The following is a 15,090-nucleotide window of genomic DNA, read 5'->3' as shown; positions in this document are numbered from 1 at the left end:
CCCAGGGCAGCCCGGCACCATGGCCCACCCATGCCAGACCCCCCACAAGCCACCACAGACCTGTGCCGTGGCTCAGATGCTCCTTTCCGTGGGGTCCCCCTGGGTGGGGGGTGCTGGTGTCTGGTCCTCGATGCGCTCCCTCCAGCGCTGACACCCCAAACCTCTCGGCCTGGCTCATCCCCGTAGACCCCACTCTGGCCGGAGAGGCCGTACCCGTGCAGAGATCCCAGCAGGTGCAGGATCCTTACAGTTTTCTCTGATTTGTCGTGTGTTCTGTTCTCTATAAATGACGTTTTCTCACTTAGAACGAGCCGTTGCGAATGAGCTCTGGGTAGTTCTTGTGTCCAGCAGAAAACGCGGAGTTTAAAGAGCTGGTTTCTTGTTGCCTTACTTCCAGCGACCCCCGGTTCCCCCCCCATCAAGGGATGCGAGCTGCCCACTGCGTCAGATGGCCACTGAATCAACCAGGAAGCTCCAACTTTGGCAATCCAAAGCAACGCAAAATTCAGGAGTATAAATACAGGAACATTTTGCCTCAACACGCTGGGGGTTTCACAATCCGCTTCGCCCTTGCGCGGTGGCTCTGTCATCTGCGACGCTGGGGAAAATCAACCCCGGCTTTACCCGCAGCTCTGGCAAATTGCAGCCTGGTGCAGGAGTAGGCAACAAGCTAAAAGAAATTCTCATTTTTGAGTGTTTGAAAAACACGATCTTGCCATCAAGAGCAGTGGCTGCATTGCCTCCCCTGGTTGCTCCTAGGGGTCCTGCTCGGTGCCGCGGGGGGCAGAAGTTGGAGGACTTCCTTCTCCGTCCACCATCAGGTTTGTCAGCTGCAAGGAGGACTTTCCCACAGGGAAGAGGGTGGTGTGTTGGTCCCCATCCCTTATGCGATGCCTGTGTTCCTGTAGTGGGAATCACGGCAGTGCTGAATAACGTTGGGCTGGGCACAGAGAAGGAGCTGAAGTTGGACCGCAAGTGTCCTGCTGCTGCTGCAAGCTGGGGCTGGGCTCTAACCCTGCCCTAACCCTTGCTGAATTATTTCCGAGAGGTTTTATCCTCTAACAAGCCAATCCACTGGCCATGCCAGCTGGCTTTCCTTCTCCCGGACTGCTTCTGCTTGGGGTCGGCTTGTCTTTTAAGTGTGGCTGGGTGTGCACGGGCTCTGGGTGGAAGGCAGAAGCTGTGTAGGAGGAGAGGGCTGTCCCGCCACCAGCCCTTGGACCCACCAGCCCATCAAAGCCCTCATTTCCCCGAGGCAGAGGGTGACTGGCACAGCACTCGTGCTTGGAAAATGACTGGCTCCGCGTCCAGGCCTTGAGTCACTGGTTCACGCTGTCGTTGTGAGCTGTTGTTTTCCGTTTGCAAAGCACGAGCGGTGACCTGCTGTTTATTTATAACTCGGAGAGCGTCGCTTGTTGGGATACCGAAGAGCCAAGCTCTGGGACAGGGTCTCTGCCTCTCCTGGCACAAGGCTTGATTTAAACAAGCCGTTCCCAAAGAATTTGGCTGTTTTGCAGCAGTTTGGTAAATAAACAACTCTGCTCTCGCACCAGCAACTCCCTTCCTCGGTAGGTTTAACCACGCCAGCTTGCTGGCTGTTTTTATTTCTCACTTGTTTTATTTTCTTTGTTTTACTCGAGCTGTTGTGATCTGCCTGCGTAGCCTCCGGGGTGGTGACTGCTGGGAAACGATGTGGCTTTTTTCTGCTGTAGATGTGCTTGTCTCTGCATTTGCACATACATCTGATGTCTTATCCATTCAAGATCACAAGGACCACCCAAGGCTTTCCAGGATCCACCTGGAAGTGCTCCGGAGCCCTCTGGTTCCTTCTAGAGCCAGCTAGCCTAGTGCCAGGGCTGCCGGTCTGATTTCCCCATGTTTCACTGAAGACTTGTGTTAGGTGAAATCCACCTTGGAGCTGGTTCGTTGCACTCGTTTTTCAGGAAAATGCTGTCCCAACAGAAGCAGTGCGTGTGGATTCGTGGTGCTGGAACAAACTGGTTGGACTGGTCATGATGGGAGTGGAGAGTCCCATGGTGAAGGCGGTGGGTGTTCTCCTTAGCGTCTCACCTCCTGCAGACGCTGGGAGAGGTGATGCCAGCAAAGGAGCCTGTGTTTTGGGGGAATACCACTCACTTTGTAAAATCTGGATGAGGTCTTTGCGAAAACACCGCTGTTACCCCCTCCCTTGCGACTACCTGGGGATACTGGGGTGGCTGATGCCAAAAGCACAGATGGCGGGTGCAGTCCTGGAGCTGAAACACCCACGCTGCCTCTCTGGGCATGAGAAATGCCACCCTGTGCCCACAGCTTGCTCCTCCCACCCCCAGCTCTTGCACCTTGAATTTGTCTTGGGTGGGATGTGTCACTTGTTTGCAGGGTGTGTGCAGGAGGTGGTGGCAAAAGGGGCAGAGGCTGCCTGGCCCCAAGGAGCCTGAACTTCTCATATGGAGGGTGGAGATGGGGATGGCTCTCTGCGGTCCTCATCAACCACTGCTGTCACTTAGGTGTCCCCTCGCTCCCCCCAAAAACCCCCAGTAGTCCTTCGAGCCAGTGAGCCAGAGGTTAACGTTTCCGTAATCGCTGCACTCACCCATTTCTGTGTTGCAACCCGAAGAGAGGAAATCTTATGACAAGTCATGGCAAAACCAGTTTCCTTTTCTTTGAAGTTGTCTGTGAATTCTGGAGACACTAAGGATTGATCTGGGGTTTGTTCCCAAAGAGCTCTTGAGCAGCTGCTCTGAGCAGGACCAGCTGGTGCGGTACGTGCACAGGATGCTTCGGGTCTGGGATGCTGTGGATTCAGACTGCTCTGGGTTTAGGCTGCACGAGATTTGGGCTGCTCCGGATTTGGGCCACCACTGCCTTCGGGACTAGCCATGGCTCTGCAGAAGCTGGTCTGCAAACCATGTTTCTGCCCTGGTTTGGTGGCTCATGGTGCAGGGAGAGGGGCAGGTTGAGGTTGTCAGCTCTGCTTGGGGAAAGCTCTGGGGTTTTTGTGTTGGCTTGGAAATAAATTCTGAAGTATCAATGCTATACCAAGCCCATTGTCTGCTGTGGGCATACCTAAACCCTGCAGTCAACTGCTGGGCTCTCTCCTCTATTTAGAGGGCAAGTGCTTCCAACTCAAGGGAATAAATCTCCAACCTTTCACATCCTTAGGAAGCTTTACTGTGGTAGCTGGGGCTGGAGCGGCTCTCAGACCCTTTTCAGCACCAGGACGCACTGTGTTTGAGCAGGGATGCAGCAATGTGATGGGCGTCTCACTGACAGCCATGTGCTTTGCTCACAGAGCCTCCAGGCACAGCTTGGTTTCAGCAGACAGCTCTGAAGAACAGGGCAGGAGGCCAAAAGTCAGAAGTCAAAGGTCCGTTGTTGTCTGCAAACACCCTGCAGTTGCAGATGACCCCAGCGAGGCTGCCACTGCCTGCTCAGCTCTGGTTTTGCCAGGCTTTCCTGTAGTGGGAGGGCACTGATTTTTCTCCCACCAAAACCAGACCTGCCATCTGCACCCCCAGGAGCGGGGAATCCTGGGTTTCATCTACCTCTGAATGGAGCGACTGGAAACCTGATAGAGAACCTGCATCCTTCTTTCCCATCTTCCCCAACAGCTCTGTGCCATTGGGGCGAGCGCCTAGACACCTCCAAGAGGGTCTGTCCCAGCTGGGTTTGGCAGCAGCATCGCTCCTCTCGCGAGTACCAGAGATGAGCTGCTGACATCTCTGCGCAGGGTCTGCTGGGGAGTGACACCCCTCTGTCTGGGCCACCTTAATGCCTTTCACATGGTTTTTGAGTGCCGTCGTTCAAGCTCACTTGCTAAATGGCTGTTTTGATGCCCTTGCTGGCACCTGGGTATTTCAGGTGATGTAGAAACAGAAGGGGAGCCATCCCTGGGCCTGCGTGCATTGCTGCTGGCTTGACCGGCCCGATGTTTCACCCAGGTTTAGGGCTGCCTCCAGGCAGCTGCAGGGGTTAATTACTCGCTCTCGGTCTCTTGGCCATGCTCTGTTTTGCCTGAAACTCTCCTGGTCCCCGGGAAGTGTGGCGTGTTTCAATGTGGTCGTAGGTCGGTCCCAGCTTGAATCCAGCAGCAGTCTGGCCATGAGTGCTTGCAAAATGCCTCAGTGCACGATCCATGCCTCTTGCGTGATGCCGGGTGCCCTTCACATGACAGGTGAGTTAGATGTAAACCAAATGGGTGCTCAGACATGTTCCTCCTCCTTGTCCCAAAGGTGACATGTGAAGGCAGCGCCCAGCGCGGGGAGCGGCAGCAGCTGAGATGCATTCAAGCCATGCCGATGACCCCAAGGAAGCCATACAGGTGAGCAGGACGTCCTAAACCTCCCCAAATAGCTCTAGTTACTCCCCAGTGCAACTCCAGTTACTGGCGGGGACGTGGTAGGACTTGTTGGTGCTGCCAGCTGGGGTTGGGCTGGTTTATAGGGGTGAAGGGTGGCTCAAGCTTTCCAGCAGAGAGGATCCTTGATGGTTTGGCTCATGGGGGGGCAGGTTAAAGCAAATAGGGTGGCCATGAGTTAAATCACACAAGACTCTACCTTGGGCTTTGCCCCTCGTGGCAAGACCCAGCGTGGGGCAGGGGAAGGTGCTCAGCTCTGATACCTGGGTGAAGGAGCATTGCTGTTCTGTATATTTGGTGTTTCTCTACCCAGCTTTGGGAGTCTAAACACGTTTAATGAGCAAAGTTCAAACCCAGCGGCTCAAACTGGGTGTTTAATTCATCCCACAGCAGAATTAATTCATGCATGACAGATAAAATCATTTGCACTCTTTAATCCTGTTAGCCCACAGTTGCTGCTTGCAAGCAGGTTGCTTGTGCTAGCAGATCTGTGAAGCAGCTGGAAAACAGCCCCCGCTGCAAGGGGCGTCCCCGATACGAGCAGGGATAAGGTACACGTTCCTCCGGCTGTTTTCCTTGAACTACAGCTGCTGGAAATCTTATTTAGATGCTGAAAAAAATACCCTGGGCTGGAAATTTAATATGAGTTTGTTCAGCCAACCCAGGCTCGAGTCAAAATCTTCCCTGCCTCAGTCACAGTGGCTGGTGCCGTTCAGTATTCGCCTTGAATGCTGCATGATTGATGCCGAAACATGAATTTGCAGTGTTTGCCAAATCCCTGCTGGGAAGTGCAACTTTCATTTTAAATAAGGTTGATTGAGACATCCGGGCTCAGCTGCATTAGAAAAAAAAAATCCCCTCCACTAGCATAAAATTGTTAAATTCACTGAACATGCTTCTTTTCAACTGATTTGAGAAAGAGGGAAGCAAAGCTGCTGGAAGGTAAAATTCCCGTGTTCCCACTTCAAAGCCCACCAAGGCTCTCTGAAGGCAGCAGCTAAACCCCAGCTGTCCTTCCAAAAGCATCTTTTTGGGGGGAGCCCGTCCCCAGCAGCACCCGTGGGTTAATCAACACAGACGAGCTGCTGAGAGCGAGATCGATGACTTTGATTTCTGCTGGCAGGACTCATTAGCACATCACATGCTGCTTGGGCTGTTCTGCACAAGTTCAAGTGGTATCGCAGCCCTTATTACGGGTTACCTCCTTTGAATTTCTCATTTCTCAATCGTGCTTATTTAATCCCTGTGTTTCCCCTGAGCAAGTGCCTGGAAAGAGCTGTTTTCTTCTTCTCCCCATCCTCTTAAGCAATTTGGTTTCTGCAGAGGAAGCACCGCACGCTGTAAAGGCAACCCCAGCAACCCAGTGGGCTCTGAAACACCAACTAAAATTGCATAAATTACTCATTTGAAAAAAAAAAAAAAAAAGCCAGATGAACCGTGCTGCCAAGAGCATGAGTACCCAGCTTGACCGGTTCAGCTATGGTGCTCCCTAACAGCCACTGCGAAGCATGTGGATGAAGTAGAAGTCATATGGTGCTTTGCTCTGGATGAGCCTTGCACTTTTTGAGCCCTTTTATATGAAATCTTTCCTAATACTTATTTTTTTATAATGCAAGCATGTCCTTCCTGTCTTGCAGCTGATCAAGAAGCAACTGGTGAATGCCATCAAGGCGTTGCAGAAGCAGTACGTGACCTCGGATGCCATTGTGACCAGCGACGATGGGAACGCAAACACCCTCTGCAGCGCCCTGGAAGCTGTCTTTGTGCACGGGCTGAAGGCGAAGCATATAAAGGCAGAGAGTGGAGGGAAAGGGAAGAAAACAGGAGGTCGGGGACCACTTCCCCAGCCGGTCTTCTGGGGTCTGCTGAAGAGCATCACCCATCGGTGAGTGCCCGTCCCTGCCCAGAGGTGTTTGCACGCTCAGGTTTATCCCCTCTCTTTGGTGCAAAAGCCACAAAATTCAGGGAACAGTGAATGGGAGGGTGGCTCAATGGAAAGATACATCTCTACCGTGTCCTGTGTGTTCAGTCCCTTCAGTCAGAGGGAGAGATGCTCTCTTGGGGTGTCTCAGGGGGCTGAGGCTGCCTGGGACTGCTGGGCGATACAGGTAGGAGAGCAAAGCCCATGCGATGCCAAGCGATGTGGGGCTGGGTACCCAGCGCAGCCCCTCTCAGCGTGTGCAAGGGGTAAAGTGCCATTTAGGCGTGAGCCGATGTCCCCAACCAGTTAAGGAATGAAACACTGCTGCCAGCTTAGGGCACACTGCTTTCTTATTTATTTTTGGGTGCCAGGCTGTATACGGGGTCTCATCCCCTGTGGGACCACAGTGATCACACTGACATACGATAGCAGCAGGTTATGGGATGCATGGCCCAGGGGTCTGGTCTCGCTTCTGGCCTGGATCTGCTGGGAATGGTTGGCCTCCATTTCCCCATGTCCCAATCAACCTTTGAGGAGGTCTCGCCTGGGTAACTATCGTTATTTGCTGGGGTTTTTCTGAGCCACTCCCTAAGCAGAGTCCTCCCACAGTAAATAACAGCCCACACGCAAATAGTTTTGAAAGCCTCATTCAACTCCATCACCGACTCTTAAATTATGAAAGAGCTGATGAAAATAACTCTTTCACATGCTACAGGAGATATTTTTGTGCCCTTTGAAGGTTTTTTCTTCTTTTTTGAGAGACAGATTAAAAAAAATCTTGCAAAACTTTTGCTGGTTTTTGTAGCGTCTGCAGCGCCAACATGAGCTGGGACCAGGGAGGATTAGGGAGCGTGGTGTCGCTGTTGGATTTTAGGGAAGAACAGTTGAAGTCAGGAGGCTGAGATTGCTTGAGGAGCTCAACCTGACCCGCTCCTTTTTTTGGGGCCACTGCAGCCGTTTTCACTGTGTTTTGGCTGATTTTAAATTTGAAGCTAGGATTTAGACACACAGTTGTCACCAAAGAGTATCCAGCCAGAGCAAGACCCACAAATGTGCAGGGACAGTGGGAATTTCCCCCTCTGCATCCTTGGTCCAGGGTCAGTGATGTGTGGGAGATGCCTCCAGCCAGAGAGAGGAGGAGCACCCAGAGGCACCCCAGGGATCCTTGGGGTTGTTACCAATATGTTTAGCTTTGGGGCATTCGGGAACTCTTTTTTCTCCATGGGAAACCATGTTTTCCATGAAGGAAAGAAATTTTCCACAGCCTTTTTTGTCCCAACTCCTAAACTTCCCATAGCAGAGCAGGTTGGGCAGTTCGTGATGGAGGATCTTCCCCTCCAGGACCCCATGATGGACCGAAAACAGAGCCGCTCACATCCTTTTCTGTTCTTTCTCTCCCTTTCCTCAGAAATATTGTCTTGGAACTGGAACAACTCATCTTTATCAATACAGACGTCGGCCGCTGCCGAGCCTGGCTGAGGCTGGCTTTGAACGATGGCCTCATGGAGTGTTATTTGAAGCTGCTGCTGCGGGAGAAGTCCCGGCTGCCCGAATACTACCAAGCGACCGCTCTGCTCTTAGATGCTGAAGAGTGCGAGTTTCTCCTTTGCTATTTGCAGGGCTTATCATCCTTAACCTTTGAGCTCTCCTATAAATCAGCAGTTTTGAATGAGTGGACTATCACCCCTTTGTCCCTGTCGGGTCTGTGCCCTGTTTCGGAGCTGCTGGAGCCCCTCACGTCCTCAACATCCGAACCCCACAGAAAAGCATCACTGGGTTCGATCTCCCAGTCATCAGGGTCGGACGAGATCGAGATTCAACCCTCCGTCCTACCCATCAGCAAAGCCAGCAGCAAAATCAAACTCACGTCGTCCTCGTTGAGCCTTAACACCACGAGCTCATCCCAGCTCTCCTCCAGCCTGGGCTCCGACAGCATCCTCCCGGCTCACTGTGCCCGCAGTCCCGAGCGGAGTGAGGAGCCGCTCTCCTGCGACTCCGACCTGGGGACGGCCACTGCTGAGGACCTGGACAGGTCACTGCAAGAGTGAGTCTTTTTCCAGATCTCCTCTTCAAAGGGATTTTCAGCCGTCTCCTGGGTTCTCATTTATTTTCTCTCTATAAGCAGGAAGGCTTTATCCTCTGTTTTTCTTTAACAAGCTGTTTTTTTCCTCCTGGAAAGAGCCTGAAAGGTAGAAAGAAACACTCAGCACAGCTTGCTGGGACCCTGCTGCCATGGCAAATGAGCTCCTAGCCACTGAAGTGTGTGTCTGTCCTCTTTACCAGGGCAGAAACATCAGAAAAATGTTGCTCCCTGGTTTCAGGAACGTCACGTCTCCCTGGCGTATGCTGGGGGATGCTTCAGGGCTTTCTGAGGGGGGAAAGAAATTACTTTGGTTGCAGGAAAGGGTTATAATTTGCAGTTTCGGCAGCTAATTTAGAGGAGGGAGGTTGTTAGTTTGTCATCCTCGTGATTTATTTCTGCCAAACACCCAGCACAAAGATTTCCAGCGGGTTATATAAGCTCTGAGTAATCAGTAAATATTTTCCCTGCCACCTTCAAAGGCTCTGAAGGAGCCTAGCTTCAGGGTGCTGGTTGGCGAAGGCACCCACTTCTCGATAAGGGTCTTCAAGAGGGTTTAGAGCTGCAGTCTGTTCTTCCCCATCGGTAATAGCATCATTACCTACTTCGAGGATTTTGCATCTTATGATGATCCTGGAAGAACCTGCCTTGATTGGATTAAACTCGTGATGAAAAGACGTCGTTTTGAATTTTAATCTTCGGATGGTTTAACTCAATCTAGCTGGTGGCGAAGCAGGGGCATGGGAACAGCATCTCGTCTGGCCAGGCTCCACTAATAATTGCTTGTTAACAGTTATGAAAACATTTGAAATTTGGCACACAGTCTGTGGCTGGATATGTGTCCGGGAGCTGTACGTTGGGCTGGGGCTGTGGGGAGCACCCAGCGCTCTCCCTGCATGAGGAGATGTCCATCAGAAGCAAATTAAACCCCATTCATCTGCATAGTTAGGAAGTGCATCCTTTGCAGGCATGGTCCTTGCCTGCAGTGGGACTGACTGCAGCTCTGTAGGGCAGAAATCACATGTTTTTCTGTTAGCATGATTGGTGCCACGGGGGTTTTTTGCAGCTGTACAGTGCTGCCAGCCTGCAGGTGACAAGCAGTGATATTGAGGTCTTTTTTTAGGTAGTTATAATTAGCAATAACTGGTTTTTTTATAGGTTTTGGTTAACGTAGCTACATTCAAACTGGTCACTTTTCTGTTTCAAGGGTGTTGTCCGAGTTCAGCAAAGCCAAGCCAAGCCTGGAAGCCCCAGAGGGACAGCTGGCCCCAAGCGTGCTAGGCTGCTCCCCGCAGCAGCCCGCCTGTCCCCCAGACACATCGCCCGTCCCCCCAGCACCATCCCACAGAGCTCACCAGCAACCACCTCCTGACGCTGACAGTCCAGGCTCTGCTCAGACAGGTGACATGGTGACTGCCAGCGATGGGGATGGAGATTCAGCACCAAAAGCCAGCAGCACGGCTGGCGTTTCGGCCACACGGCGTGGCGGTCCAAGCAGAGGAGAGACAGGCAGAAGTGGCACAGTCAGTGGCAGCGAGAGAAGCCAAGCAGTCCGCAGCCCAACAGCTGAATACCTCCTTTCTCCACTGCTGGGTTGTCCGGTAGGTGTTACAGCTTGCTTGCTATCAATCTCCTTGTTTTTATGCTTCCTGACCAGCAGATCTAATGGAAAAGGAAAATAAAACTGCTAACAGCTTCTGAGTAGCCACCAGTTTCTCCAAACTCTCACCTTCTGTGCTGCTTCCACTCTTCTGACAGTGAGTTGGGTGTAAGTGATGCTCCCTGCTCCATGAGCATCTTCCCGGACCCTGTGGAGCTGTGTCCATGCAGCTGCCCTGGGAGAAATTGGGTCAAAGTTGGTACTTACTGGTAAAAGAGGCACCAAAGCTTTTGAAACCCTGCCTGGCCTGCCAGTCATCCCTCACCAAGAGCGGCTGCAAGAGGAAGTTTTTGGTTTTGTTAACGATATCTGGAGGGTGATGAGCTCTTGCACAAATCTGGCCATAGGCTGTGTGCAAGCCAATAAAACAGCCTGAGAGTCGAGTTTCTCATAGGGACTTTTCTTCATTTATGGTCCACTTAAGAGCAGGGAAAAGGGTTGACTGGATGGGAAACAAATTACAGTTTTCCAGTGGAAAAATATTCACGCAGCACATCTGTTCTCAGAGCAGGATGGCATCCCTGGTGCTTAGGCTAGCTTAAGCAGCGGCGGATTTCCCCTGCTGCTGCCAAGGAGTTGGTGCATTTGCTTTTGCTTTTAGGAAACTCTTTGAACAGCCTTGTCCTCTGTCTAATTTGTTACTGACTTTTCCATCCTGGTTCCCATTGTTTCCATCCTGATTCCCATCGTTTCCATCCTGGCGAGGTTAGGATATACTTCATACCCCCCCAAACGGTTTCTCTTTTTGGTCTCTGCTCCTTTCAGCTCCCTCCCAGTTATCCCATTTCCGCTGCTTCCTCATGGCATTGGGCCAGTTTGACTTAATCTATGTATAACATACGGTGTCAACAGGAAATTCCCCCCTGCTTTCGCATGACTCACAGAGCAACCTGCGTTCCTGGTCCTGGACTAAGCCGAGCCTGCTTGTACATTGGGAACTATGCCGCAAGCCACCCATGATCCTTGCTGCAGGGTGGTGACAGCTCTTCTGCTGTCGTTTAGTTTGTTATTCAGAATCAAAGGCTCTTGGAAAGCAGGGTAGGGTAATTGAGAGGTCATTCCTGGTGGGATGCAGCCCTGGAAGGGATGCTCTGGGTCTAGGGAAGCTGCTCCCTTTTGCCAAGGCACTGAGCTGGGTCATGTTTTGCTCCTGGTATTTGTTCAGGAACCTTGTTCCAGAACCTCGCTCCATTCTTGTAGCCAGAAAAACTCCTAGAGAAGTTAACAGCCATGATTTCTTTCAGCTTAATGAGTTTTGTTCTGCTTGTGTGTCTCATCCCCTCCTGACGTACGGAAACAAAGGTCTTCTCTGCCTTGCTTTTTGCCTGTACTGGTCAGGCCTGGTGTTTGTAGCATCTGCATTTAAGCTGTAGGTCTCTGTTTCATCCTAGACATCTTCTCTGTACCTCTCCCCATCTCTGTTCTTCCTGGAACGAGGATGGTACCAGTACTCCAGGCGAGCTCATACCCTTCCATCACAGGGCTGGTTTTTCACCTTCTAATATCTCGTGTGTGGTTACCGCAGGGAATGTGCTCTCCCTCTGAGCCCCTTGATGATTTTAAGGGGAGAGAACTGATCAATTTTGGACTTTATAATCCCACCAGTATATAATCCCAATATTTGCCAGCTGCCGACAGAGTCTTGTAGAGCGTTCCCTGATCAGAGGGAGCTGGGAAGCCATCCATGTGGGAATGGTGTGCATCACTGCGTGGGATTCAGTCTGAGTGGGAACAGCCCCCGTGGAGAGGTCATTGTGGGTGTGCGTGTTTGAGGGGCACAGGATGTTCAATAGGTTCAATAATTTTTTTTTTTTTTTTTTTTTAACAGAAAAGAAAGAGCTGGATCTCAGAAGATGATTTCTACAGACCTTCTCCGGGAGAGAGCAGCGAAAGCACAGCCAACATCAATGGCTTTGGGCCAGAGGGGGCTGGCGAGGGTCTGGCCCCAGGGCTCATTAGCGCTCTTGACTTGGAAAGGCTGTCAGTGCCGTCCTTGGAGAGCGGGAAACCCAAAATGTCACCCGAACGGGAACAAAAGGGCTTCAGCGTTGTGCATCGCAGGCAGATGGGTACATGCTGCCCTCCCCTCTCCTGCTTTCATGGAGCACTGGGCAGTGCTCATGGTCTGGGGGGGTGTTTCAGGAGGGTGGGCTGTTTGGGAAGCAGCCGTTTGCCGTAGCTGAGCTGATGGCAGCACTAAAAGCTCCAGAAGGCAGTGGAGCAGCTTCCCTTGGCATTGCTGAGCCCACGATGGCTCTGGTGAGAAGCATTTTAGGAGGAGAGGAGGTACTCTGGGTGCCTCTGTCCCCATATCTCTGTCCACCCTGTGGGACACGTTTCCTTTATGTGGTCCCACTTGTTCTCAGCCTCAAAACTGAAATGCAGGTGGTGGACAGATGATGGAGACCAAGGTCCTGTAAACTTGTGCCCCATCCCACTGTCCACCAGGACCGGGTCTCAAAGCTGTGATGCCTCTGGTTGCTCGCTGTGAGCAGTCCATTGGCTTTTCTCTCTCCACTGGCTTCCCCTTCTTTGGTTATACTGAGACATCTGCTTTTGCCGCAGGTCTTTCCAACCCTTTCCGAGGGCTCCTGAAGCTGGGCAGTCTGGAGCGGAGAGGAGCCATGGGGATATGGAAGGAGTTTTCCTGCGAGCTGTCGCCACTGGAGCTCCGGCTCTTCTTGGACCACGAGGACCGCATCTGTGTTGAGAGCTATTCCCTGCTGCGGTGCGAGTCGCTGGCGCTGACACACTCGGATGGCCGTTTTGAGCTGGTTTTCCTGGGGAAAAAACTCTACCTACGAGCTCCGTCTCGAGATGAGGCCGAGGACTGGTTGGACAGGATCCGCGAGGCACTGCAGAAGTGCCGGCCTCAGCTGGAGGAGGAGGAGTGGGAGACACTGGAGTATCCAGAAGACGGTGGTGAAGGCCAGCCTATCCAGAGTGACTCCACTGCTCTTCTCCAGTACAGTGACATGCCTGGGAACAGCTTTGACTGGACTCCAGCTCACGAACCAGAGCTGGATGCAATAAAAGAGGCTGTTCTGTACGTGGACATGGACAAAACCTGGGTCCCTTTTATTTTTTCCCTGTCTCTAGAGACTTTAAAGTGCTTTAAAGTCAGGAACAACGACAAAATTTTAAGCAACAGTTACGGTATAGAGACCATCCAGGACATCCTTCCAGACACGAGCCTCGGGGGACCCGCGTTCTTCAAGGTGATTACCTCCAAAGCTGTCCTGAAGCTGCAGGCTGAGAATGCAGAAGAAGCGGCCTCGTGGAGGGAGTTGGTCCGAGGGGTGCTCATGTCCTACCTGGAGAGCGCGGAGGAGGCACTGACTCTGGGTGGCAGCTTGGACGGGCACTCCCAGGTCATCCTGAAGAACATCGTGAAGGAAAATGGCTTCTTGTTGCAATACCTGGTGGCCATCCCCATGGAGAAGGGTCTGGACTCGCAGAGCTTCATCTGTGCAGGTATACGTTGGCTTGTCCAAAACCAAGAAAACCAGCTCTGTCTTGGAGGATGATGTTGTGTTAATGAGGTGACATCAAATTAGAGATGCCCTGAGTCCTGCCAACCCGTTGCAGGCCAGCTGCTGGTTTCCCCATCCAAACCCCATGTAGTACCAAAGCCCCTCGGTGGGGTTTCACATCCCCAGTCAGTGGCACCTTTGGTGGTCTGTGTGCACAGGGTGAGTCCCCCCATGCTGAATCCCCATTCCACCTCAGGACAGGTCCAACTGGGCTGCTACTGGGCTCCTGTTTAAGATGCTTATGCTATAGACAGTGGGGGTCTTGCCTTGAAAGCAATCTTAGATGGACCAAGAGGCCCAGGACTCTCTTCCTGGGCATTTTGTGGCCCCAACCTACTGGGAAAGTGCAATCAAGAGCAAATGCTGTTTTTCCAGTAACGCAGCACAGGAGCGAATATTGTGATGGGTGTGACAAGCTGATTTTGCAAAACATTCATTTAACCTTCCACTAATGCCTCTCAGCATGTGGGACAATGCTGGTTTAATGGGATAACACTCACTGACCTCCATGGGAGGTATAATTTGTTCTTTACCTTGGTAAGTTAATTAAACTTCAGATTTCTCTCCTGCTTCAGTTGTATTTCTTGTACCCTCCAGCAGGTTTTTTTTTTCTTTTAATCTCTCTTCTTTTTTTTTTTTTTTTTATATTTTCCATTCTGTTTGGTCTCTACCTTCCCCTCCAGGCTCTGTCCTGCATCTTCCACCTAGCAACAGATGGAAGCAGCAAGCCGAAAAGACAAATTCCCATTTTTTATGTGTAGGTTTTCTTAGGGGGCTGCCTGCCCTGCTTTCACTTCCCTCCCAGCCTGACACCCAAGACTGGCACAGGAGGTGTCAGGGCATAATGAGTGATAAAAGCTTCTTTTTATTATTAATTCGAAGAGCAACACCTGACCTCCATGAATTTTTTTTGAGATGTGCTCCAGCTACACCAATGCATGAAGGATGGGGTGGTAAAACCTTCCCCGAGGACAGCAGAGGTTCGCTTATGCTTGATGATGTATTTTAGAGAACTGAACCCATTAAAAATAGCATGAAGGGTTTTCCTGCCTTCCCAACAATGCGCTTGCTTTTCAAGTTGCTATAAAAACCCTGCAGATTTCCCCCAAGACCCGAGCTGGGTTACTCCTGGGTTACCCACCGCTATAATAAAAGCTGGTTTTTGGCTTAATCCATCCTGACCGCATCCCTTGCAGACGAGGTTTTGGTACCCCGCGGTGGCAGTGTGAAAGAGAAAGACGGAGTGAAGGCAGAATGGGGCAAAGTTACTGGTGGAGGTGATGGGGCAGGCAGGTGGGCTTTAGGTTCTTCCCTAAACCACTGGGGTGTTTCCAGAATTCACTTTTCCTAAAAAAAAAAAAAAAAAAGAAACAGTTTAACCACTTGATGGATAAAAGTGGGTCCAGGGATAGTGCAGACTTCTTTGGATCATCATGGTCTTAAATCACAGCTCCTCACCTGCAGGGAAGGGCTGGGGACCTCTCACCAAACATCCTACACATGCTTTAGCTGATCTCCAACCCTTCAAAAAAATTTCTT

The 15,090-nt window shown here is 51.4% G+C and overlaps 1 protein-coding gene across 2 annotated transcripts in view; it reads left to right on the top strand.

Moving 5' to 3' along the window:
• The first annotated feature begins 802 nt into the window (after window positions 1-802).
• PLEKHM1 (pleckstrin homology domain containing, family M (with RUN domain) member 1) overlaps window positions 803-15,090 on the top strand; it is a 19,633-nt gene continuing 5,345 nt past the window's right edge. The window contains exons 1-7 of one of the 2 annotated variants that reach the window (XM_010561340.1): window positions 803-821; window positions 4,233-4,321; window positions 5,995-6,242; window positions 7,687-8,322; window positions 9,566-9,959; window positions 11,847-12,087; window positions 12,584-13,492. In XM_010561340.1, coding sequence (XP_010559642.1) covers window positions 4,280-4,321; window positions 5,995-6,242; window positions 7,687-8,322; window positions 9,566-9,959; window positions 11,847-12,087; window positions 12,584-13,492 — 2,470 coding nt within the window. In that variant the 5' untranslated portion in view covers window positions 803-821; window positions 4,233-4,279. Of the gene's footprint in view, window positions 822-1,482; window positions 1,569-4,232; window positions 4,322-5,994; window positions 6,243-7,686; window positions 8,323-9,565; window positions 9,960-11,846; window positions 12,088-12,583; window positions 13,493-15,090 lie in introns of those variants that run through there. The other variant, XM_010561341.1, reaches the window with a different exon arrangement.

Source organism: Haliaeetus leucocephalus, unplaced genomic scaffold (genome assembly GCF_000737465.1).
Source record: "Haliaeetus leucocephalus isolate CR32 unplaced genomic scaffold, Haliaeetus_leucocephalus-4.0 Scaffold144, whole genome shotgun sequence".
Classification (NCBI taxonomy): Eukaryota; Metazoa; Chordata; class Aves; order Accipitriformes; family Accipitridae; genus Haliaeetus; species Haliaeetus leucocephalus.
This window is presented reverse-complemented; position numbering and strand designations above follow the sequence as displayed.